Source organism: Camponotus floridanus, unplaced genomic scaffold (assembly GCF_003227725.1).
Source record: "Camponotus floridanus strain SB8 unplaced genomic scaffold, Cflo_v7.5 scaffold16, whole genome shotgun sequence".
Classification (NCBI taxonomy): domain Eukaryota; kingdom Metazoa; phylum Arthropoda; class Insecta; order Hymenoptera; family Formicidae; genus Camponotus; species Camponotus floridanus.
In genome coordinates, this window is record NW_020229281.1 from 992,381 (window position 1) to 1,020,318 (window position 27,938).

Sequence of the window (27,938 nt, forward strand, 5' to 3'; positions counted from 1 at the left end):
GTGGCTTCTAAAGCGTTTAATTCTCTCTGGTCAGATATGCGTTTTCCGGCCCGTTGACGTTTCGCTGGCACGCGAGCGAAATATATTATTATACTAATCGAATCGTCCTGATATTTTACTCGTTTTCTCTTCTATGTCTTAAGTCTTTTAAATTAAATCCTGCACCCTCGAAGCAACAGAAGGGAATAAATTGTTAGAGTAATCCGTCTTATATACTCGCGATGTTGTAATCTAATTGAATTCCCACACAATGAAGGGAAATCTGCGGAATCTCGGGGAGATATCTCCTGCTGGGAGATCATAATATCCTTGAGAATTTTATTTGATAGGAGACGAGTTTGACGTCTATACAAGTTTAGATGATATTTTTAAGCTGCATCAACGTAATTACATGTCACACTTTCAAGACTTAAGTGTCTTGAAATATTGAGAATTTCTAATTTAAATTTTTACACATTTTTTTAAGATAGTTTTTAAATATTCTCTATGAAAGCACAACTTTAATAATTTATCAAAATAAATTAAAATATACAACACGCCTTACATCCGCGTTTGGCTCCTTATGGCCTATCAATATTTTAATTTATTTTGTTAATTTCGAGAGCCTTTAATTTTGTTTATATTTTTTATTTTTATTTAATAATTTATATTCTACGTTATAATAAATTATTAATATTTTAAATATCAAGCCATGTTTTTCGAGCATTTCCCTAATTAATTCTAGCATGTCTTGTTAAATTTTCAGCGTTGCAAAAAACAGAAAAATAAAAAAATAAATAATAAATAGAAATTATAATTTCACGAGGTAATTTAGCAATTTGATATCTGTGACATGTGCAAGTTTCAATTTAAGAATTTTAAATGAGAATTTATTTTAAACGATGCGGGATCCTTTTATTCAGACTTATATATTTTTCTGCCTCTCACGTGCGGAATAATCGAATCGCGAAGAGGCGTAATATCGTATCGAGTATTTCCTCGACGGAATCTGAAGGTATTACTGTACCCGGTTGTGTAACGACCGAGTGCACGAGTGTTTCATCCGCATTGAAAGAAACCCGAGCTGCCATCCCGCGATAAGAAGCAACTTTAAAGGCGTTGACGACGACGTTATCGCGCCAGTTTCATAAAACGTGACGTTCTTTTACGTACAAATGCTTTCGTCGCTACCTTGCATCGTTCTCTCTCTCTCTCTTTCTTACTCTCTCTCGCTCTGTGCGATCGATACTCAATTTAAATTACTATTCATTGCCGACGACAAGCGCAATTGATCTTTTAATTAGCCTGCACATCCGCAAAGTCGATTTAAGCGTTCGGTTTTACGCGAATAAAAAGATGGGACGGATTTTTACTTAAAAAGAAAAACTTATAAAAACTTATAAAACTTATAATCTAGATATCATTTAAAAATGACTAGATATTACTTGGAGGAATTATAGTTTATTTCATCTCTCCTATTGTCAGAATAAAGTAACATATGTGTGAGAGAAAAATATTTTCTATCAATCCAATATCACAGTCAATAGTAGCTTATCCTTGGATATCAGCAATAGCTTTTGGCGTATTATTCTCCATCCTTTTATATGAGAGTTATTCTTTTTAACGTCGAGAGGTCCATAATAATGCGCTTGTATCTTTCGGTGATCTCGTGATCTCCGCGAGAGCATCTCTTCCGACTTTTATCGAAATATTCTTTTCACGCCTACCAGCGTTCAATAAGTAAGGGTACCATCTGTTGCTTGAAGTCTGAAGTAAGGATTTTATCTTCGCTCAGAATTGTGGCACCTGCCCCGAGGCGAATCGCTTCCTCGGGAAATTGTCATATAAATCATTCTCGTCATTTATTGAACGCGCGACATGCGTTCCATGTAATTCGCGGAATACGAATCATACTTCCCATTAATTACGGATTATTTGATAACTCTAAAGTCACTTGTAACTACACTGAGAAAAGTATCCGGTGAAAAGGTAACGAATAGATATTATACCGATCACTTTAATCGGAAAAAAAAGAAACTGGTCAGATGTCCAATCAGAAAATATCGATCGATCGTATATCTGATCAGAAAGTTCCAAATTCGGAACTTTCTGATCAGATATTCAATTAAAGTGATCGCTATAATATCCGTTCGTTACCTTTTCATCGGACATTTTTCTCAGTGTACATGATATCTATCACTCAAGATAACGCGTTGCTTTCATCTATTCGTATCTCTGCTACTTAAATAATCAAAATCATTTTTAATTTGACAATTTAGATTAAAGATCATATATCATATGATTCTGATATTGCTAATTAATTACTGACTAAAGTAATATTTTTTACCAATGTTTTAAATAATTATATTATACAGTATAAATATGCAAATCAGGAAAATGCAGTAGTGCAGCTGATTATGCGTGCAACAGGTTCCGAAATTAATAAACGACGTCGAAGCGAATAACGTGTTATAATCACACATCTATCAAATGGATAGAAATTAGAAACTTGAAGACGAACATTGAACGTGCATCGAAACTTATCTCGCTTATTAACGGTGTCGCGTTAATTCGAAGCAATGAGAAATCAATTAGGACACTCGCGTTACATTAACAGGTGCATGTTGCGTTGAAGACATTGGATGAATAAAATTATCACGTCATCCATATTTGTGGTGCGAAATTTTGCAAATTCAATAAATTAGCAACGAAATTGATTCGTTATGCGATGCTAATGCAAGAGCGCGAAAAATAAAAAACACACGGTGAAATTATTATTAAGCTCGAAATTTTTTAAATACTTTTCTATTGCAAAAAGAACAAAATATTAGCGTCTTGATATAAAACTGTTTTCCGCGACGCATAGTTATTTTAAAATAAAAAATTTCCGATAACACAAAACATATTCTCTCGAATTATGTTAGATATTGCAAAAATGTCTTTTATCTGTTTTTATTATATATGTATATTTTAGTTCTTTATACATATACACACACACACACACACACATGTGTGTGTGTGTGTATATATATATATATATATATATATATATATATATATATATAATATTTTTTTTTATTATTGAAGGATTTTATAATAAATTGAAAAAACCGATAATATGCCACTATACAAGTATACTTTACCTGCATATAAAAGGCCTCTCCTCTCGTGATGACGAAGCTATTAGCTCGATCATCCGTTTGTAAAGCGAAGAGGCTCGCCGCCACAATCGACAACGCCGCTAAAAACATAATATCAAATATAAATATAATCTGATTTAAATAAAATAAAATATAAAATAAAAGATAAAATTTTCAATCTTCAATCTTATATACGTATCTTCGCTTGCTACATATGTTCGTTTGCGGATTAATGCTTTTCGTCTATATTTATATAACTCGATAAGATTTAAGATTGTTTGATTCAAAAATATTTTTACTACCGACTTTTCACAGGTATATAAAGTAAAGTTACTGTTTCAATAAAAATTTTATGCGTTGAGAATTTATTTGCAATACATTCTGATTTATGTATTATAAATTCCTATCATCCTTATTTATAAATTTTTACCCAATGCTTTTCATTTCGAATGTGAGACAACAAACTTTTTTCTATCACGAACCCATATATATTTGAAAAACTTTAGATGACAAAAATTACATATATTCAATTTTACACAATAATTTAATACAATTATAGACAATTTTATATTATAGAATATATATATATAAAAACTGGAGCTAAAACTGGAGCTGGAGATAAAACACGAGTAAAATATATTAGCTCCTATTTTTTAATTTACACGCAGTTATCTTCGGGAACAAAGCGAGTGTACGGTATGCTCTCTTATGGCATTAGATATATCACTTTACTGTAATACGATCTCCGGTGGATATTCGATGCCTATCGTATAAGGGCTTGTAAGTAGGCCAGTAAGTAGAACGAGCGAGTGGTAATTCTATTATGTGTCTACAGTATTGCAAAATTGCTAAACGATAAAAAGAATTTCTACGTGTTGAACGTGATTCGGACTCTTTGTACTTTCGTATGTCAAGACCTTGACCCGCGATGCTACGTAATGCGTAGTACGTAAGAATCGATTATGTAATGCACAGTGCGTAAAAACAAGGGAAAAGAGTATGCATGTAGCATATAGACGAGTAATCTCTCAAAGATATCTTGATAATTATAATTTTAAAAATAACAGGAAAATTATTCAACGATGGAGATAAAAATAATGTATATTATACATATTATAATGATAATAATATATATATTAATAATAAATGAAAATAATAATATATACTAATAATAATTAAAATGTGTGTATGAATTTTAAATTGTATGCAAATTTTGTACGTAGATTAAATTATTGCTAATATAATTTTTATCGTCATCCATACAGCCACACTGAATTAAACATAACATATTTAACTCTGACAAGTATACGCTACATGTATAATGTATTAAATATCTTTCTCGAAATGCAACACTTTGATATTAACATATAACGATAAAATAATGTTAGCCTCGAAAAATTCACAGAGTTACGTCTTTTTTACAAAACGACTTGTTTTATTTATTTAATTATAAATAAATTATTTTCCTTTCGACCTGAATCATTTCTCAGCAAATTAGCATAATCTTTGATGTATCAATTATTTAATAGTGCATCACATTGCATTTACATTATTTGATTTACTTGGAAAATAAGTTTTATTTTTTTCATTCAACATTATCTAATAAGCCGAGCAGAAAATTTGAAATTTAAAAAAATCATTAGATTGGAAATTATTTACAAAAGTTTGCATTAACACAATTACATCGTTATTTTTTCACGAAGCCATGTTATATCAGATCTTGTTATAAACAGATCCTGTGTTTTTTTGCTTAAATTTTGTATTGATGAGAATTTATACTCACTTGCTAATGTAGCGAGGGCAACTTTGCCTATTAAGGCAGTGCTGTACGAAATTACAACCCGTTTCGCGGAAGAGGCCATGGCTAATTGAAGCACAGCCAAAGCGACCAGAATCGCCAAAAGGGCAGAAGCGCCAGCGGCGGCTAATCCTGCCATCCACACAGCCACTGAAATAAAGGAGAAATCCCATCGTAATTCTATTGCGTTTTATTGTAATCCCGCGCTCGTGCTGGGATTTTTGTCGCGTTTATTTTTATAGCGCTGCTAAAATGCAAAATTCCGTAAATAATTCCACCTTTTTCAAATTACGCTTTTTCTAATAACTTAACGATTGTATGATGAAAGAAACGGGAAAACAATTAATCAGGAAGAATTTTCATTAATATCGAACGTAATAATCAATTTTAATATGCATTTACATTAAACATTTAATAGTTATAAAAATATTGATTTAATCTTTGATTCAGGGGATAAAGTGTACGCAATTTTTATAAATTTATCGCGATTTTTTTTAAATCGTCAAATAATGGAATTATAAATAAAACTGAATTTTTATTCACCAACGCTATCTAACTTTTAGTTTGAAATAAAAAGCAATTTGTTCAAAGTTTAAATGAGAGAAAAATATTAATTTTAGAAAAATCCATAAAAAGCGGATAAATTTACATTTACTGAACCTTGTCAAATGTTACTGGCAAAATTTTTTCCATTAAATATTTCCGCAAAAAATTTTGTAATTGGCAATGTTTACGAAATCTCGTATATAGCGACTGTCATTCTATTTGATTAGTATCAGAATTAAGCAATAAAGATGGGAAAGCATATCTTTAAGGTACAGGCGGATATTAAAGATGAACGTTCTCTTTATAATCACGTATTAAATAAAAATTATTTATATAAAAACAAAACTCACACACTGGTTGAAACCTGGAGACGTTTTGGCCGCACCACTCTCGTCCGTAAAGAAGCAGCTTGCATTGTCTCCATGGTCCAAAATAACCTTTCTCCGCGGCAGTGCCAGCTGTAACAAACGAAAGAATTGAATGATAAAAAATTTTACCTTCTCATCTTTAATAAACGGCAAATGTGCGGTAAAAAGTTACACGCTTCCATATTTGAGCGATATTTTGTCTCAAAACTTAATAATTAATAAAATATAATATGATGCTTCTCTACCGCGCTTAATTTTGGAATGCATAATTTAGTATGTCAATTTGACTCAACCGTTATTTAAATTGTAAATTGCAGGGAGGATTTTGTCGAATTAGCATATAACTATTCTGCATAAAAATAAAGAAAAAACATAAAAGAAAATAATACATATAATCGTAATGTATATACGTAATGTATATACGTAAAAATTATTAGGAGTAAATAAGAAAAAAATGTAATATAAATCATAATTTTCGCATTAAAAATTAATTATCTAATAATTTAATTAAAATTCAAACACTTAATCAAAAGTAATATTTACTCTCGAGATACGTATATCAAGTTTCAATATTCAACTATCAATTATCTCTTTTTTCGTTTCGTCTTTTAATGATTGAAAAATATTACGAGAGAAGAAAGTGTTATAATCTATTAAATTTATGTGTGTGTGTGTGTGTGTAGAAACTGATGTAAACATATATATATATATAGCGAATATATAAATTACGCACATGTTATATGAGATTAAGATGAACGATACGTCTTTCTTCTATATCGAAAACATACGTGACTATTCTACGTAAAAATAAAGGAAAAAGAAAACATAAAAGAGAGAAAATACAAAATAGTATATATAATCATAATATATATACGTAAACATTATTAGGAGTAAATAAGAAAAAAATGTAATTTAAATCATTATAATTTTCACATTAAAAATTAATTATCTAATAATTTAATTGAAATTCAAACACTTAATCAAAAGTAATATTTACTCTCGAATCGAGATTATACGTATTTCAATGTAACAGTATCAAGTTTCAATATTCAACTATCAATTATCTCTTTTTTCGTTTCGTCTTTTAATGATTGAAAAATATTACGAGAGAAGAAAGTGTTATAATCTATTAAATTTATGTGTAGAAACTGATATAAACATTATATATATATATATAGTAAATATATAAATTACGCACGTATTATATTATGGGACTAAGATGAACGATACGTCTTGCTTCTATCTATATCGAAAACATATGTAAGAATAAAGCGAACATTCCACATCGATTCCGACGTCAAGTACGCGCAAAGTCAAGTAAAAAACAATACAGACTCTCGATACCTCTGCCCCCTCCCTACCACCTACCGCATACCATTGCGCGTCAAACATTGTAGCAGGCAGATACAATACCCCTTCCCCCACCACTCGCATTCCAACGACGCCTCAAAATAAAGAGCGTTGTCTTTATCGGACGGTCGAGGCGGAAAGAGCTCTCGCTCGAAATTCTTTCCATTCGCGCAAAAATGAAACTGTCTCTCAGAATATTTATAATATTACATTTAATTACCGCGTGGAATTGCGTATATTCTTTTATGTTCGGTAAAATATGTCGAGCACGCGATTCGAAGCGTCACGTCAATCTTGACCGTATTGGATGAAACGTCCGTTTAATCCGGATGTTAGGCAGGGAAACGAGAAAGTTGAACGAGCGAGAGACCTCTTCTTTCGTCTTTGCTCGAGGAAAACGATCGCGAGAGTAGCGTACGAACAAGTGGAAGCTGCAATTTCGCAGAGCTCGTTTCTTCGTTGAAACGATCCGTAAACTTGCCCGGCGCGAGTGATCTTCTCACCGCGAATGTCTATTTTATTTCAGTCGATCTCCCGGAGGAGGAAAGATACGCGATGCGCTTTTATTATTTTTTTTATTTATTATATGCGCGAAATCAAGGTAGAAATAAGATAAAAATTGTTTCTCGGCGAAAAATTGACTTTTAATACAATGCAAACGTATTATATCTACGTGTAACATAATTTCGCGAAACATCAAAACGTAGCGGAAAAACTCAATTTTCCGGTGTACTTCACGCACTTCACGCGATTCAATAAACTATAAAATGATTCGATGTTAACGGTTGGCTAAACAATTGGATATATCGTAAACACAATCGTAATAACAAATTTAAATCATACCTATTTTGCGAATAATACAGAATGGATTAACAAATATTTATACCGAAAACATTTGCTCTTTTTTTGCAAAAATTATCGATTGATCATTCAGTTGCGCAAACACTCGATACGGCAATAATTTCGTATATTATGAATATAATTATCTGGAATTTTAGTTGGCATTTATTCACGCATCTGCATGAAAATACTCATTTGAAAATGTATATATTATTGCATATATTAATGTATATATTATTTATTAAAAATATGGGGAGATAATGAAAATTTAATTAAAATCAATAGTAATTAGCATCGGCACGTGGTGGCGAATTGTCGAGTTGATCGCGCGATTATCGAAAAAATCGCTTCTTGCAATCGTGTTCCTCTTTTCGATGTAACGTAATAAAGTGCGCATACGTGTATAAAGTCGGGAGTGCCGAATAAGTATCGCGCGATTGTGTTCTCGCGAGTGAGTGCGAATTTTATGCGAGTGCTACGAGTCTGCAAATAACGAGGAACAAGAGAGGAGGAGAAGGAGGAGGCCAGGAAGTGGTGTCAGGCAACATCCCAGCAGAGCATCCCATGGGTAATGTATTATTTATTTGTTATACTTGTAAGATTAATGATTTATTCTCGCATGATGTGGGTGCATTTCAAAATTCTAATTTTCTCATCATTGTATGTGTATAAAGTATTTATTTTTTTTATCCCTCTAATTATTTAATATTTATTTATCCTTTAAATGGATAGTAAAATAATTATAAAATTTCTTGAAAAAAATCATTCAAAAAATGTTGATTCATAAAAATCTATAAAATTCTTGTATAAATAAAATAAATAGTTATTAATAGTTACATTCAGAATATTATATAAAATATTAAATAAAATATAAAATATATTATTTATAAAATATAAAATAAAATATAAAATAAAATATAAAATATTTTATTTATACATGAGATTTTTACGTAAATATCAAAATTTTTTATTTTTAAATAATAAATAAAAGATTTAAATTATTATTTATGTAAACAATAATTATTTGTATCAAAATATTGATATCTGTATCGGTGAGTTTAAAAAATAATCTCATTTCAATTTGAAATAATTCACATTCAGTCACAGCTTCAAAATACATTTTTGAGAATATGCTTCATATTTTTATCTCGCAAAAATCGTGTTTTTGGTAGAAATTTTCTAGCTAAAATTATAGTTAAAACAGTGACAGCATAGCATAAATGTTCGTAAAAGGGATGGTCTATGTAATTATTTATTATTAGTACTACATCTCTCTCTTTCTCTCCCGATGACGCGTTCAAAGAGTCGCATAATGCATTTTGAAGGGATGGACGCATATTCTCAGAAAAAATGTTAACGGAAAATACTATCGACGTGTAAATCCTACACAGAGAAAAATGTATACTGTATTCAAGTAAATGTTATTTATTTTAAGTATATCATAAGTTTGTATATCCGCAAATATATCATAAATTTACCACAAGCATTAAATTTAATTGAATATATTCTGAATTTTAGTAAGTGCAGTATTTTAGTCAAGAATATTAAATTAAAACAAAAATTTGGTTTGCTTACAAGAGTTGACGTAAAGTAAGTTTGATTTTTCTTTGACTACAACTTTACAATTTTTCTTGAAGAGAAAATAAATTCTTCTTTTGAGTACATGATAATGAGATTTTCTAACACTTGTGATGAGTATATTTCATCAAGAATATATTCTTTGTTGAAGATAACTATTACTTAAAAAAAGAAAAATAAACTGAGTAATCGCTTTTCTTGGCAGTAGAATGATATTTTTCTCTGTGTAGCCTCTCTTTAGGAGCGCAGAAATTTTACAGGAGAATGCTCAAATAATTTTGCTTGTTTAACACAAATTTTTTTCTTAGATGTTAATTGCGCTGGAAATTTCTTATCAACTCCAACTCTTTTTACATTCTATTTAATAATATTTTAATAATTTAATAATATTTTAATTTAACCACAATTAATATTTTTGTATAATAGAGACCCGAATTCGTGCTCGTTAACTCTCCTCGGCCATTTTAATCGTTTCATGCTAGAATACGGTATAATTTATATGCATGCATCATATGCTACACGTCTGTGTAAACTCGCGAGCAGCAGATGCAATAATAATAGTAACCCACGCGATCGTTTTTTGCGAAAAAAAAATTCGACGAGCGCATTTCATTTCATTAATCTTGCGAAGGAAAACGCGTCCTTCTTGTCGTTTATTCCGTCTATACAAGGAACTTGCCACGTAGTGCTAGCTTACGTCAATATATCTTGCTCCATCTCGTTTTACTTCAATAACGCATGCACTTCAAGAAGAGATAACATGCAATCTGCATACCTCTCGTGAGACGAAGATGGTGCAAGAAATACTTGTCGCGAGTTCTTGCGTGACAAGAAAATATATATTTTTTTCAACCGCTCATGTCAATGTTCAAGCATATTAACACGCGTTAACACGGTTGACCACTCACGAGGAAGATCTGAAACTCCCATGAAATAGCTTCGAGAAGAGATGCGCGCGCGCGTTTGAAAAAATGCGGAAATTATAACGCCATGATTTTTAACTCGATGATGTTTTCCACGTTGGTGGTGGCGTTATATATGATCGGAAGTGCATCATCAACGCGCTTATTCGTATGTTTACGTTGATATTCCACGCTGCAGTTTCTCGTGCGCGCAAAACCGCACGTCATTCGTCCACATTCGCCACACGCTCGGGTTAGATTGCGTTTTCTTCTTGCGGCATGTTTGCTGCAACTTAAAATAGTGCGCTTTTCAAGAAGAAGCACGCAATAATACGCTCTCTCGGAAGATATACCTAGTCAATATAGAGGGTGTTTCTTAACTAAGCGCAAAAAAATTTAGGAGATTTTTTGTCAAAAATTAACGGGGATTTTTCATAAACATATACTCCTACATTCCTCCCTGTGGAGTTACACTCCTCCAAAAATGAAGGTAAAAATTAGGTTTTTAGGTTTTTATTATAATTTTGTTTTTGTTTCCAACATTTATTCTAATTTTATTTTAAAATTTAACTTCTCGTAATTCGAAATCTATACTATTTAGCATCGTGCTGTGCACGATAACGTATTTTATTTTTTTTCTTGAAAACTACTGATTTTATGAAAAAAATAAAAAAAGTAAAAAAGTTTCTAAATAAATCAAACTTTAATGCATATTTTTAAGATGATTACATTTCGGCCCAAAGTAAAAAGTTTTAATGAAAAATTGAATAGGGATTGGTAGTTTTATCCTCTTATAACAATACGGGAGGCTGAAAAAAATATTAATAATAACCTTTTTACTAACAGAAAATATTCCCACCCAATTTCATTTTTTTAACTTATTCCAAATTTGAGAAAAAAATAAAAACCTAATTTTTATCCCCATTTTTGAAGGTTTTCACAGGAAGAGATGTAGGAGTATATGTTTATATAAAAAATTTCCCTTAATTTTTGACAAAGAATCGTCTCCTAAAATTTTTCACATTTATTAAGAAACACCCTGTATATCTTTTAGTTATACTACTGCACGTACGATTGTAAACATGCCGATTGTAAATATTTTTGCAATCGTTCTCCGTAAAATAAATTGGCGTCGTTCGTTTCATTATATTACGCTGTTGACGATGATTCAAATAACAAATGAGGCGCGTGATTAGAAACGTAAATACGAAATTGCTTTTTCTTTTGCCCATTCATTCCAGTTGCAAACTATCGATCTGATATTAAATTTAATATCGAAGCAAGAGAGTGTATCGCGTGAAATAGTAGTTGCAATATTGCTTATATCCCTGATGGAATCATTTCGGAATTGTTTCGATTGATAAATATCCATAAATTCATGTTAATATAAATTATTGAAACGACTATAAATCGTTTCGTCAGCGATAAATTTTGGTACAAAATCGAGATAAGATACATTTGTACATAAAGCAATCTATATTATCTCTCGACATTTCGAGCGATAATTAATGAATAAAGAATTTCCAATTTAAATCCAGAAAATTTCACGATAACAAATTCAATTCAATTCCCGTCCTACTTTCCGATGTATAATATTTGCAATCCATGTATCGTAATCACAGACTTATTGCTGACGAGGCATGATTAAATTAGCATACATTCTACTATTAATGATTAAATTTATCACTCATCAAAGCTTGGGTAATTTTAACGTGCGACATGATTCTCAAAATATTTTATTATAGACTGGATCACATTTTATAATTCGGTTAACAAAATAAAAATGCAATGTCTCTATTAGTCGTCAATAAACTTTGACGAATAATATGTTGGCCGAATCTTTTCATTAATCACAATTTTATTAATCGATTATGCAATAATTATATCAAGCATTAACGATTGTTGCGAAATCTCGAAAAACCTAATAATTACTCGTAACGTTTGCACGTTAAGTGGCACGTTCACCCCGTTTATTTGATAACTTCCATTGACATTACGAGCATTATTAACTCCGCGATAAATAAATTCCTGCAATTTGACCTCTGCGTTCTACATAATGTAATAATAATTTAATGCTTGTGGTGTGCGTAATATTTCTAGTTAAAGCACGCGAACTAATTATCGAAGATATTTTTTCCCGGCAAAACGTACGACACATTTCTATAGTGAAATGGCTTGGAAATGACACTATCGCGTCGCGCGACGTTAATTGAATTTCTTTTTTCCATTAACCCGTTGTCCCGTGCACGGGAGGGATAAGGCAAGCCGATGCTCTTATCGTAAATGAGATGGAGAATAGGTGACACACGGCGTTACATACACCTACACGGCCTCGTTCGTACATTGAAAGGTCAAGCACGTTTGTTCTTCCACGTTGGATTCGCTAATAGGGCGGCTGACGTTGGTCACGCCAACTGTAAACACATTCCACGTAATTTGCACGTGCGTAATAACTTGGACGTACGCCGATATATCTCTGCACGCTTTATTGAATATTCGGTTTAATAATTGAAAGAAAACATCTCGAGGATAAGAATTAAATATACAACGTTCCAGTTGCACCAACATTATTTTAGTTTTAAGCGAAACTTAAATATATGTCTGTCTTTATTTATTTAGAAAGAAAGATAAAGATAGACATATATTTAAGTCTCGCTTGAAGCTAAAATAACGTTGGTGCAACCGGGCCTTAATGCGTTAAAAAATTATTCAATTTCAAGTCGTTTGATATTTCAATTCTTGTCCACACATGAATTACTTAATTGCAATATCGTTCTATTGTGCAACACATGCGTGTATTGAAATATCTTCTCGTAATGATGCACGACGCCATTTATCATATAGTTGCCGCCTCGTCTCGGTAAACAACAATCTGGTTGGTGTACGCGATATTATAATTCAAACTGCCACGAGTTGAGCCTTCTCGCGATGCGTTATGCAATCCTTCGCGTCGATTATGCGTTCACGACACATCGTAACGAACGTTCCGCGAATTCGCTCAATGGGGTTTCGCGCATTCAGACGACAAGATGATTTGTATCGACTTGTATGTTGTCCACAAAGTTATAATTAATTGTAACTTAAACCTGACTTGATGATATAACTATTGGAAAACTATTGAAAGCCATAAACAGAATTTAAATTACTATGATTTCTCGCAAAATGATTAATTACATTTCAAAATTATATCGAAACCCCATTGAGAAAATAACACATTTTTCAATGATTTTCGATCTTTCGATGCTGATTTATAAAACAGGAATTAATTAAAAGTATGTTTTGAATAACGAAAAATTACATTTCAAAATAATATTTTATTGTTTCGGATAATAAATTTAATTTTGAAAATGATTCTCGAATAATATTGATAAAATCACGTACAAAATTTCGCGATTAAAAAAGTATTGAGATTTTTCGCTGCAATTTGTCGGATGCAAGATACGACGGAGAATGTTGAGAGCGGCTGTAATTTTAATTAAACGATTGCAACAATGATAATTTTTCCCAAATGCGTTTATATTTCCGAGAATATTAATGCAAGAATTCCGGTCTGAAATTAACACAGTCGCGCATTCGGCGTACATTACCAGATGAGTATCCGTGCGAACATATGCAGTTACGATTACGCAATAATTGCGTGACCCGGAGATATGATGTATACTTGTTGCCGAGTGTGCAACCGACATACGCAATACCTATGTAATGCGTGCATAAATAAACGGCATCCATGACATTCGTGAACATCGCATCGTTTTGTTCTCGCGCGTATAAATCCGTGGGTAGCGTATGTGAACGGTACCCGAGAATTTACCGGGTGACATCCTCGAAACGCACCATTTGTTTCGATTGTGCCGTTATAGTTGAATGTAAGTTTGTCAAAGCCACGCGAGATTCAAGATATGCATATTCTAAAAGTGCAACGGGAATCGCTTATCAGTGCATCGAATGTTTTATATTTAAATGAGAAAAAAAATTGTACTAAATTATAATAATTATTATTTTGCATTTAATTTTCATTTTCTTTCTGTCGATAAAAAGGAAAGAAATCTTTATATTTGAAGATGAATTTATAAAATTAAAAATATTATAAAATATAGTATATTATTCTTTTCTATTGAAACTTTATCTCAATCTGTTATGATAACCAGTTATTATAATTGTGAGATAGAGAAATATTTTTCAAGCACTGTCATAGATATTATTATTACAGCTCGCTTGAAATAAGTATTTATATACAGTAATAATAATTATGAAATTTGATTGAGAAAAATTATCAATTTACGTATAAAAAATATAATTTAAAATATAATTTAATTATAATTTAATTTATTATTATTATAATTTAATTATATTAAAGTTAAATTATTAATAATAAAATTTAATATTTCATCGTGAAATTGTTTCAACTCTCGGAAATATTACACTGTGACGCTTTATTTTGATATTAAATTATCTTCACATATAATCGATATAAAATTTCGTTTATGAAAAAAAAAACGTTCTTCTCAAATTAAATTTGAAATTGTTAATTTTAATAGTAAATAAAATTTTACCAGAGCAAGTAGCGGTGTTATCATTTGACATTTGTAGAAACTATGCGAAGAATAAATTTAACTAGCAACGCAAGCGCTGCAGAAAGGGCGCTTACGATTTTAACGTTTCACAAACAAAAGGTGGGAATGAAGTGGGCGTCATCGCAGAGTCTTGCGAGAGAGGAATGCTTTTTACAAGTGCATTGCAATAGACGCGCGGAAAGATTAATATTCCTCGCCTGAGATCCAAAGAAAACTAGTCTCGCATTTCAATGACGGCGTAACATCGCATCGTTTCGCGACCACAACCGTTAAACCGCCAAACCGAGAAGAAATTCCATTTTCTCTCCTCTCGAAATACAAGGATAATCTATTGCCGAGCATGACACATAAATCATGGTTTCGCGCAAATCGTATTTTTAGGAAATTTTTAAATATCAACCTATAAACGTTTCTCAGCCACTCGGGCTAGAAATAAGTGCATTTTTTTTTAGAAAGGGACGGATTTTATAATTATATTGTTCTTCAAACGAAGTCGTATTGTGCGACTAGAGGTCATTATATGATAATAACACACGCCGAAGTTATTTTTCCACCGTCATTTTTATATTTATGTCTCCCCGTTATGTCGCGTCATTACAAGCTTACGCATTTAATATCGTGTGGGTGTGCGTACGAAGGCGTTATCTGGAAAAGTTCCAGTTTTTATACCGGATCGCGATAAAAAGAAGCAGCACAATCGTAACGAGAACATCGAGAGTAGTGTTAATATCAGATCATTTAGTCGGGATCTTGTCGGACGCGCTATTAATAAATTGGCGATTTCGGATAGACTGGAGCATCGCATTGTTTTTTCGGTCCCGAGTCGATAGGATCGCCGCGCGATATCGATCGATTGCCGCGCGATAACGCTTTATAAATATCGCGCCGTGAATGGGGAAACGTTACGTGATGCTTGAATGAAAAGACCGCGGACGCGCGTGTAAATATAGCCTGCAACACGCTATTTTCCGCGCACGGTGAAAGGAGCACACGGCGGTCGCTCTCGCAGTCGTGGAAACGCCTGCCATTTATACCACCCGCCATTTTTGCAAGTTATTCATAAAGCCGCGATGATGTGAAACATCGCGAAAAAAAAGGGCCCTTTCCCATTCGCCTTCCAGCGCTCGTCGAACTCGTCCTTACGTCAGCACGATGTCCGTTTAATAGACGTATATATGTATCATGTTCGACGTATCGGCCAAATTACATCTCGTAAATTTTAGCGTGGGCGAAGATAAATGATAAAAATTGTGGAATCGCGAAAGAAACGTTTGGCGATTGTTTTATGATTGATGATTGATGATTGGTACGGGATGATTGATCGTAGATGATATTCGGTATTTTAGAAATAAAATTGAATAGAGCAGATAAGATTGAAATTGAAGCGTTTAACTAAGGCATTCGCCGAAAAAGTAAGGGATGTCGCGATCGGTGGGATAAGTTTGTACTTCTTTTCATCGTCGCGTGTCGCATAATCTTTGCGATGTGTCCTTTTTGTCGCTTGACACGCGCATCATGGACGGGATCTATTACGGTGTCGTGTCTTTAATCTCGCGCGACGATAAGTGGCTATCCGTTTTCGATATAAATGAACATTCTCGGGCGCGAAGTGGCAAGTCATGTTGCGTTCTTCCTGTTTCATAACTTACGAGGGATCTCGGCTTACATGTGCCGAGATGCCCGTCGAAAAAAAATATCGCCACCAACGTCCGATCCCGACCGGCTTTACAGTTCGCTTTTCTACTCTATCCCCGTGCTTTTGTTCCGCCGGAGGCTTTAAGTAGCTTACGTTATTCCATGAAAGGATCCGGCTTTTCGGATCATTTTCAGTCGTTCAAATTCGGTCTTACGGTCTTATCTTTGCTACCGAGCCATTCTCATCTTATCATGTTCAACCGTGTATATTAAAAAATTGCTTGGATAATCTTGCGTAATCTCGGCGATCAAATGATAAACCTTAAAAAACGTTCCATAATTTTTAATTTAATTGCGAATCAATTTAATTAAAATTGTAAAATTTAATTTAATTAAATTTGTAAAATTAGATCGAATATGAATCGTAAATAATAACTAAAGATACGAATAAAAAATAGAGAATAAGATGATGATTAAAAAAACTTTGAATAAAAACAATGGATGCGTTTAAATTCACTCGTTGATGTTAAGACAATTGCAATTTTGTGATGGAGCCGATCTCTTATCATGTCGTATATATTAAAAAATTGAATAATCTTACATAATCTCGGCGATCAAATCAATATCGTAAACAATATCGTAAAGCATGACGTCATGGCGGTCAAGTTTCTTATTCATGCCATTTCTTATCTATGCCATTTTAAAAATAAACTTTAAAAAATGTTCCATAATTTTTAATTTAATTGTGAATCTTAATTTAATTAAATTTGCAAAATTAGATTAAAAAAATGAGTTGTAATAATAAATAATAACTGAAGATACGAATAAAAAATATAAAATAAAAAGATGATGATTTAAAAAACTTCGAATAAAAACGATCGATGCGTATTCACTTGTCGATGAAGATAATTGGAACTTTGTAACGATTACGAAATTTATAACAATGGTTAAGTTTGATTGCAATATTCATCATTTATAATTTCCCCTCCCTTGCCACGGGCTTGTCTCTGACAATTGAAATGCGCATCCATAGTTATTGCACAATGCTCGTTCGTTTCCGAGAATGCACGACATATCCGTTTGGTGATACGGTAACAATATCGCTATAACATGAGGTGAGCTTGCATTCACAGCCTTCAATCTCGTTGAATGTTGTCGCGTGTATCATAAATTGCAAAACAAAATGCGTTCGAAATTTTATATAGAATAACAGGCATGTGACAACACATCGGTGCGTGTGTATGTGTGTATATATACTTGTATCCGATATTCAGCCTATCCAGCAAATTCCATCGTCGAGATATTTGATAAAATCGAGTGACACGATTTAACATGTGTCACGAGACACTTAATATTTCGCAACCAAAGTGCCATGTATCTAGCATTTTTGTTATATCTGTACAAGTCGAAATAATATAATACGAATTTTTGAGAACGCGTGAAATAATTATTTCCATTTACAATAAGAAAAAAATTGTTATTAATAGAAATTAATATAAATTAAATTGTTATTAATATAAATTAATATAAATTAATATAAATTAAATTGTTATTAAGATATCATGTAAAACACGCACATTCGTTTCGTTCTCATTCGTCTCGGCTCGGACGTTGCATCTTAGCCTCTAACGATCTAGGAAGAGTAGGAAAGAAGCCAAGAGCCCACGTTGGAAGACGTTGTCTTGCCGTTCTAACGATTAACCATTGTAATGGCACCGATCTATGCTAAATACGGACTATTATCGACATGACATCCTGCAGATCTCAGCGTCACGATCGGCACGAACACGCGAACCATGACCTGGGTGTAGCCTGCCCGTTTGCAATCGTTACGAAATATGCCACATCCGTCGGTTATCTCAAAAAAATCTGCTCGTAATGAATGACGCAAAATTGTATTTGGATTTAAGAGCGTGTAACAATTCGTAGAAATTTCCTTCATTTCCGGGAAAATGCTAATTTATTAAATTTTTTTTTTAATAAAAAAATTTCTCGACGCGATTTAATATCTACGCACATTAATTGCTTGTTCAAAATAACAAGACTGATCATTTACGAAACTTAATATAATTTTACCTTGATTTTTTCCACGACAATTTTGAAATTTGCACATTTCTCTCGGAAGAATGACAAGTATTAGGTAAAACATTTACAAGTCAGATTTCGTAGCATTTTAGTTGCAGGAATGATTCGATTGCGGTTTGTGACTACTAATAAACCCGATGTTCATTGAGAAATATATACATGATTCACTTGCGACTTACGTGAAATCTTTGATTCATCACGCAATGAAGGTCGACAATATCGTAAAGCATGACGTCATGGCGGTCAAGTTTCTTATTCATGTCATTTCTTATCTATGTCATTTTTTATCAGCTTCTACGAGTTTAATTTCTCTCGCGTACGCGAAAATCGTGTACAATATTATTCGTCTCACGGACGTGAAGATCAAAGAGCCGTACTAACAGCGTTAAATATGAGGTGCGAAAGATTCTAGGATCGGAGAAAGAATTCGCGGCTCGTGAGAACAGCTTTTTATTGCTGTCATTTTTCAATTATCCCGTGGGATTACGGCAATAACAACCTACCTCGATAGAGCTTCCGAAGCGCAAACCCATAATTTTAATCGTCCGTATTTACCTTCGTGCTTCCGTCTATCATGCTGCTGAATTCCTTTCTCATAATTTCACGATTCTAGTCTTGACAGATGTGAAATCGAATTCAAGATGAGAAATGCTCGGCGAAACTGCAAATCATATTTTGATCTTTTTATGTGTTCCAATCGAGGGTATTAATGTAATTGATAAACAATTTTAAAATGTTTTTAAATTATTGAAAAATATAAAAAAAAAAGAAAAATATAAGACGAGAAAATACAAGACATAAAAAAGAAAATAAGACATTCTGCGAGAAAATTATATTAATATTAAATTATATTAATTAATTAATTTTCACAATTTTGTTACTATAAAAATATCACAAATATTACTGTCTTAATCTTTGCATTAAATGCATTCTCACTTTTACGTTTCATATTTTTACGCAAGTTTCTCGTAAAAATAGAAATATCTCTCTCTATTCGTATAATAGCTCCATAAGGGGGGATTACTTCCATACATGTAGATATATTTTCATTTTAGAGAAACCGTTGTCTTAAGACAAGTTTTATCGAAAAACCTTTGCGCACGATCGATCGTCTCTCTATCGCGAATATATCCGCAACTGCGGCATTTTCGCCGTAGCTCCTTTGACTCCGCCATTAAATCTCCAAGATTATTACGGACAACGAGAGGCAATTATCCATACACGAGAAAGGTGAGCGTGCAAACGCGAATGTTGCTGCAACTATGAAAGTGCATCGAGCGCGAACCGCGGGTTACACACGGCGATCGTGCGCACACATGCATTCGCTATGCAGTCCGTAGTTTTGCACTTCCGGTCGGGCGAGCCGGATGCTGAACTTTTGGAGAGCTTCTCTCTGCGAGTCAGATAAACGCAATATATCGTCTGCAAATGCGACGTGTAACATTATTGCCACATTCGCGGCGCAAATTTGTGTCGGAAAATGCGACCTGTGTCGCTTCAAGAAACTTTTACGTATACTTTGTTGCTACACTAACATCGTTTAACTTTGCGCCTTCACGTTGATACATCTTCTTTTGACGTTGCATGAAATATAAAAGTGCAAAATATAATTCTTCGATGACGGCCATTGTAGAACGTCGAGAATTTACGAGCAATATCGCGCAAGAAAATAGTTGATAATGTTTCCTTCTTTTTTCTTTGCCCTTGTAAATTGCAGTTTAAAGCACCTCGCTAACATATTGTATTAATAATATTTTTTTAAATTATTTCTTTGTGCGAGCCGTTTCATTTTTGCAGAGATTTAAAGGGATATTTATATTCTTCAAATACTCGTTGTAATTAAACGCAGTAAGAAAATAATGGAAAAATGTGCTTGTCTTTAATTATAGCTGCTTTAAAGAGGTATAAAGATAAAAATCTAGAAACTACAACGGAAAAAGGAATAGATATAATAGTAGTTTTTATTATTTCTTTTTACGTTTGAACAATTTCTCTCAGTTGATATTTAATAAAAATTTTTTATTTCTTGCAAGTTTCGAGAATTCAACTTTATCTCGATGTCATCAAACATTTTTGTGAATTTAAGTGGATTCAGTGAATTTTAAGATTTTTTTATATCTAAAATTTCGATCATAGCATAGTATTCATATTTTTCAAAGACTTCAAGAAATAAATGTAAAATTGCTTTTATAGTAGTCTATTTTTCTTATGTATCTTAAAAGTTTATGAATTATTTATACATATTTATATATAATTTGATAAGCAAATATATATAAATTAAATATCTACGAATTTGTATTACGCAAATGAAATCTAAGAAGAAACATTTTTTACAGTTTTTATTATACAATTGAATACTGACGAAAACCGCTGGAAATCGCGTATTATAATTATGTGATTATTATTATTAAATAATATGCTGCGGTAAAATACGCCTACTCTACCTGTAATCATATCGCCCACACAATAATTATATATATATTGTCGAAACTTCAAATATACTCTCTCCGAAATTGAGACCTGTTTCATAAATCCATAATTGTGTAATATAACAGTAAACGCCCACCAAACGGATAGAAATTTGCCGTAGGATAAATTCTTAGCATTCCATGAATTTCAAGACATGGATATTCGAATAAGTAAAGCATGTCGGCGCTGACGTGAATGCATCTTTATCGAAAATGCAGTTATATGTACATATTTGTGCCTATTAATAAACATTCGCCCTCTTCCAATTCTCTTACGCAATTAATAATTATTAGGATTGGATATTAATCGTCAATGATTATTAATAAAAGTCGAATATCGTTTTCATTCCTTTATTTATAAATAGTAAAATTCTCTCTCTCTCTCTCTCTCTCTCTCTTTCTCTTTTTATTATTACTTCATATGTGCTCCTTTCATATGTGCTCCTTTAGCATCGCAAATATCAAATTAATCAATTCGTAGACTTGAAATGTGCGACAGTCTACTAAAGACACGTCATAAACATATCGTAACTTACGTCAGTGAATTTCGGTATGGCACAATTCCCAAGCCCACGACAATTACGACGGATGCAACGATTTGCTTTGTAGGCGATAAAACGGATTGAGTTGCGATTGTGACTGCTGTACATTTGAGCGCAAACGATACGATTGACGTCGCCCATATCCCTCCCTCCCCCTCCTTGAATTACATTATCGAGCGCCTTTGATGGGTATTTTCGTATAGAAAGAACAGTAACCGTTTCTATAGAAGCACCGTAAACATTTTCTTTTACGTTAACATCTACGGTGACATCTGTGGATTATGATTCTCGTTGCGTTCATTACGTTAAAATAATCAAAATTATATCTTTCATATTTATGTTAAAATTTTAATGTGACTAATTGTAAAATAAATGCGTTTAATTATAATATTTTCCACATATCATGGAAAAAGATATCATAACCAAAATATATTTTAGAAATAATTGCTGATAAGGGAATTAGGATAAAAAATTATCTTAATGTGTTTTTTATATTTAAATCATTTGACTGGAATTTCCCAATATCTAATAAATTAGTTTGAAATGATTGTTTACGTTCATGTAAATATCAAATTAATTTTAAATTACTTAAAAATTAAATTACTTTGTAGCAAGATGACAAGATTTATTATCAAAAATATGTTTATTATAAAAAACACATTAATCGTCACATTAGATTCGTTGAAAAAATATATCGCAACGTTACAATTTATTGACGCATTCCGCAATCTATCGGTCGCAAGGTATTTTTCAAGGATCATAGCTATTCGAGAATCTTGCGAAACAAAAAAGTTTTGGGATCGAACTTGGAAAGGCGTTTCGTAACTCGATGAAGCACTTAAACGGGGATTTCTTCTAATAATGCACCGTGTTCCGTTACGTACGAGACTCTTTGTGCCGGTGAACGAAACTCCCGCGCGCGCACCGACTGTAATTTTTAGAGAAAGATCGCACAGAGAGCGGGGGAGCCACGGGGGGGAGAGAGGAAGGGAACAGGGTGAGCGAGAGTCAGGTAAAGGCCGTTGCACTCCCGGCTCGAAGACTCCCGGGCCCCGGCATCTAGCGGTACCTTATGCCTCTCTCTTTCTACACATGAACCACACACGCATGTACGCAACCACGCACGCACACATACGCACGGTACGCTCTCGTTCTATCGTTTCACGAGTCGGCCATGACGCGTCATCAATCGGATCCGACATGAGAGCGACGGATTTCATCGATCAACGATTCGAATGTGACATTCCCGAATGTGACGAATAAACAGGAAAACCGCGAAAAGCATCGATCTGCCTCGTATTACCTTGAATAGTCAGTTTCTGCAAGTTTCGATAAACCGCGAGTTATTAAAAAAAAAAAAAAATCAATGATTCCAATTCGTAAACAATAAAAAATATAAAATATCGCTGGTGAACAGAATTTAAATATTGAAGAAATTCCCCCAATTTAATTCGCGTACGTGTACAAAATTGCGGTCGTGGACTTTGAAGACATAACAAATTTAATCTTTTAATTAAATTTTTATCTTTTTAATTAAAAATTTTTTATTAATTGTGAATATATATGCATTAGAAAAATCCGTGTATCCGGTACAACCATGTGCACGATTGCAGCTTAGATTACATATCCTTGCATGTATACATATACGCACGTGTCACATGTATATAATCTAGATGAAAAAAGTTCTGCTTTTGACGAGTCGGATTTAACATCTCGTGAACAATACAATTTTATTACAATCGATTGCAACTGAGTGCTCGGATTGATGATATCGTAAAAGTGTCGTTAGATGCCCGTAATAGTGCAATTAATTTTCCAATTTTTAAACTCGAAATAGAAACCTCTCAAACAACAAGGAAAACTTTAATATAAATTTAATCTCTACTCAAGTAATGAAATAGAGTGCTTCGCATTTAGCAATTTCATTAAAGTAATCGGTAGAATTAAAAACCAACAAGTTACAGCAAATTGACAAAAGTTTCTATTAAATTTCTGTTTTGTGTGAAAAAGATTGATTCGATATTTCGGAAGCCTATATTATTGAATGTAAAATTACCGAAAATATTTATTCGCAATACATTTAATACGGTTACAAATCATAACAATATTTTGAAACGAAACGCATAAAGAGATGGGAATATTACGCGAGCACCCGATTTAGCGAGCAACAATTCCGCGATGAGAAGAAACGGAGAGAAGTGCGTGTCGCGTTGTTGGCGGGCTTATCGACTCTCATCGTGGAACCTTTCCGTCAGACCCGTCTCCCCGTTCGTAATTAACAACTTCCCTGCGCGCATCGTCGCTCTCGCGTTACGCACAACGAGAGTGCGCGTGCGTAACAGTACTCCCTGCCACCTGTGAGGGCTCCTGCCACAGGTAGCTACATACCTGGCGTACCTGTGCGCGAACGCGACCGTGCCTATACGTGTAGAGGGTGTCCCTGAAATAGGTCGCTAAACTCTGACGGTATATTTTTACTCCGCTTGAGGTCATAGGTCGGAAAACTCGTCGCTTTTCGAGCGAAAAATACCTGCCGCGATAAGAATTTTTGGGACACTCGTACAAATTCCAAGGATCTTTTCGAGGCAAATTATCAAAAATTTTCTGTGCATCTACGTTGATATTATTTGGTATTTTTTTAAATCAATTACGAATCTCTCTTTCTCTCTCTCTCTCTTTTTATTCTTCTCTCGAGTCGAAACTATGCTACCAAAATTGGCGGTTTATTTTTCGGAACATCCCGTATAAATACATATTTAACGGAAAATTTGTCACTTTTCGAACGATAAATATCTGCGATAAGATTCTTAGGACTCGTACAAATTCCAAGGATCTTCGAACGATAAATATCCGCCGCGATAAGATTCTTAGGACTCGTACAAATTCCAAGGATCTTTTTGAAACAAATTGTCAAAAATTTTCGAGCATCAACATTAATATATTTTTTAATCAATTACGGATCTGTCTTTCTCTCTCTTTATCTTCGTCTCGAAATTATGCTACCAAACTTGGCGGTTTATTTCAGAAACATCCCGTATAAATACATATTTAACGGAAAATTCGTCGCTTTTCGAACGGTAAATACCTGCCGCGATAAGAATGCTTGGGGCACTCGTACAATTTCCAAGGATCTTTCCGAGATAAATTGTCAAACATTTTCTGTGCATCAACATTGATATATTTTTTTTAAATCAATTACGAATCTCTCTTTCTTTCTCTCTCTCTCTTTATTCTTCTCTCGAGTCGAAAATACGCCACCAAAATTGGCGATCTATTTCAGGAACATCTCGTATAAATACATATTTAACGGAAAATTCGTCGCTTTTCGAACGATAAATACCTGCCGCGATAAGAATGCTTGGGGCACTCGTACAATTTCCAAGGATCTTTTCGAGACAAATTGCCAAAAATTTTCTGTGCTTCAACGTTGATATATTTTTTTAAATCAATTACGAATCTCTCTTTATTCTTCTCTCGAGTCGAAACTATGCCACCAAAGTTGGCGGTCTATTTCGGGAACATCCCGTATAAATACATATTTAACGGTGGCAACATATGGCAGCGGACACCTGCCAACGCACAAAGCGTGCTCGTGCATGCGTGTACGTGCGTCGGTGGCGACCACGAGTTTATCGAACGACGACGAGTGTGGGAAGCGCGTCTCTCGTCGAGGCTTTTATTTCCGCAGATTTTTCTCTCCAGAGCGGGAGAAAGAAAAGAGGCTCTGCGGCGGCGGTCGCGTTATTTCTCTTTCCGCGATGCTCCTCGATACGCGGGTCTACGCACGGAACGAGAGGAGCCGAGGATCGGCGAGACAGACAATAGTAACGATGGGAAACGATGGGAATCGCGCGTATGGGAAACGCTCTTACGTCTACGACGCACGGCCCGCTTACGTCGCTTTCGCGGGCCGTTAAAATTTCAGCGAGAATCGTAATATTGCCGCAATATTACCGCAACGTTACAACAATGTTCCGTGTTGCACGGGCTCTTAGGATTATTATCTTGTTAGAGCGATAATCGCGCGAACCAAGAGTCGCGTCGGAGATGATTATGGGTTGATTACGCGCGATATTACTCCGGCATCAATTTACGCGGAATACGAGGGATTACGTGTGCCGTTGTATATTTAGCGCGAGGAAACCGCGCGTTATTGGTTTCCGAGAGAGCCACCGGTATATTGAGCAACGTCCCGTCATCGTCGTTGCTCGGAGCGTGCTTTTGTATCGCGGGATATAATGGATAATGAGCGTCGCGACGACGCGCTTATTATGCACCGAAGACGGGAAAACGACGCGTACGTATGCGTGCTTGCGATCGTACACTTGAAGCCGGAGCTCCTCACCTCGAACAAGTCTGCGTCGTCATTATAGGACGAGGATTTGCGAGAGTTGATTTACGGTACTCTTGTAACGCAGGTGGTACGTGCGGAAGAATTCACAGATAGGTATCTTAAAAATATGAACTCGATGAAACTTGCGCAATATTGCATCAGGATTTCCAAGAGAATATTTTAGTTTCATTAAAATAATATATATAATATATTCAATAATATATATAATATATAATAATAATATATATAATATATAATAATAATATATAATAATATATAATAATAATATAATTATAATAATAATAATTCTCTCGAAATTTTGCTCGACTTTTTCTCGTCAAAAATGCAACCGAGATAAACGAAAAAACGAGGCAAATGTCAATAACATGCAAAGTAAATTGAAAAGAATTATAACACGAGAGAAAATCTTGGATGTTAATTAAAATTATTCCATTTAAATGTTAAATATGTACAATAATAAGGATAATTGGCAGCTCTCCAAATAAGCGCGGGGGAGGGGGGGGAAGAGAGAGAACGTCACGTGTAATAATAACGAGTGATACACGCACGAACGACAACAAATTGCTCTCGTTAACCAGGGCGGAGGAAACATCATTAACGCGATTACGCAAAGAGTGGATGGACTTTGAGAGCGCACCTCGCGATGGAAACTGCGCGCGTCAACAAGAACATCGCGTTTAAAGTCGAAGGCCGAGACTCTACCTCCGGAACGCTGCCGTAATAATTAGCCGAGAGAGAAACGGGTCCGGGAGAGGCGGACGTGGAAAAGGCGACGGCGCCTGTTGCAATAAAAAGGAGCCGCTGGAATTAATTGACTAGATAGGGACGGGAAGCCTCCGTGTGTGCGCTGAATTGGGTCAAACCTTTACTACACTCCGTAAAACCGCAGCCTCCCCCCCTGCCCCTCCCCGAGAAGGGGAAAATCACCGGCCGGCCGGCGGCGCGTTTCGATTCTGCTAGACTGAATATATGAATGAACAGTGCGGGGAAATGTGTTTCTGGCTCCTCGAACGTCATTTAACACGCTCTACTTGCGCCGCGAAGCTCTCGATGGTCGCGAGGAATAACGCAACTCGCGATAATCGTGCATTCCCGATCCGCGGAACGCGTTTGTTGCAGAAGCATAAGTTGTAATTGGGAGTCGAGAGAGGCTCGATTGAGCTTGTTAACTGCATAATGTAACTTGCATAATATCGCGATCGTGGTGTGTCGTCATATTCCCATTATAAATACCTTTGACACGTGTGAGAAGTGTCAATACGAGAAGTGTCATAACGAGAAGTGTCAATCGCATCTGTCTCGCACGGAAAACTTGTGCACATGTATTGCTACGGTTAATTAATTAATACATGATGATGCACGAGCAAAATGTTTATGGATTGCCCTTAGATGCGCATTTTTTATGAAACGCATAAATATATATGAATTATAAAATAAATATAACATGTAATAACATTTAATAATTCTTTGTAGAAATTTAATATTTAACGATCAACAAATAATATTTTCAAAATAATGTTGAGAAAACAGAGCTATTAAGTTTTTCATTTATATAACATTTTATATAATATAATTTATAAATATTTTAATATTACAATATTATATAAATATTATATAAATATTATTATTATTATTATTAATTAATATTATATAAATGTTATTATTATTATTAATTAATTAATATTATTATTATATTATTTACAACATTTTATATAATACAATTTATTAATATATTTTGAAAGAAAAGATATGCATTATCTCGTGCCAACCAGCTAAATC

The 27,938-nt window shown here is 33.9% G+C and overlaps 2 protein-coding genes across 2 annotated transcripts in view; one reads left to right on the plus strand and one right to left on the minus strand.

The window, feature by feature from the left end:
* Positions 1-27,938, minus strand: part of LOC105251270 — a 40,661-nt gene that overhangs the window by 8,123 nt on the left and 4,600 nt on the right. Inside the window, exons 2-4 of the mRNA XM_025406966.1 lie at positions 5,814-5,921; positions 4,903-5,067; positions 3,123-3,220 (exon numbers count right to left, since the gene is read on the minus strand). Of these exons, the coding sequence (XP_025262751.1) occupies positions 3,123-3,220; positions 4,903-5,067; positions 5,814-5,921 (371 nt within the window). The remainder of the gene's footprint in view (positions 1-3,122; positions 3,221-4,902; positions 5,068-5,813; positions 5,922-27,938) is intronic.
* The window catches only part of LOC105251277, a 133,138-nt gene continuing 113,596 nt past the window's right edge, over positions 8,397-27,938 (plus strand). The window contains exon 1 of the mRNA XM_011257945.3: positions 8,397-8,589. The gene's annotated coding sequence lies outside the window, so the exon portion shown is untranslated. The remainder of the gene's footprint in view (positions 8,590-27,938) is intronic.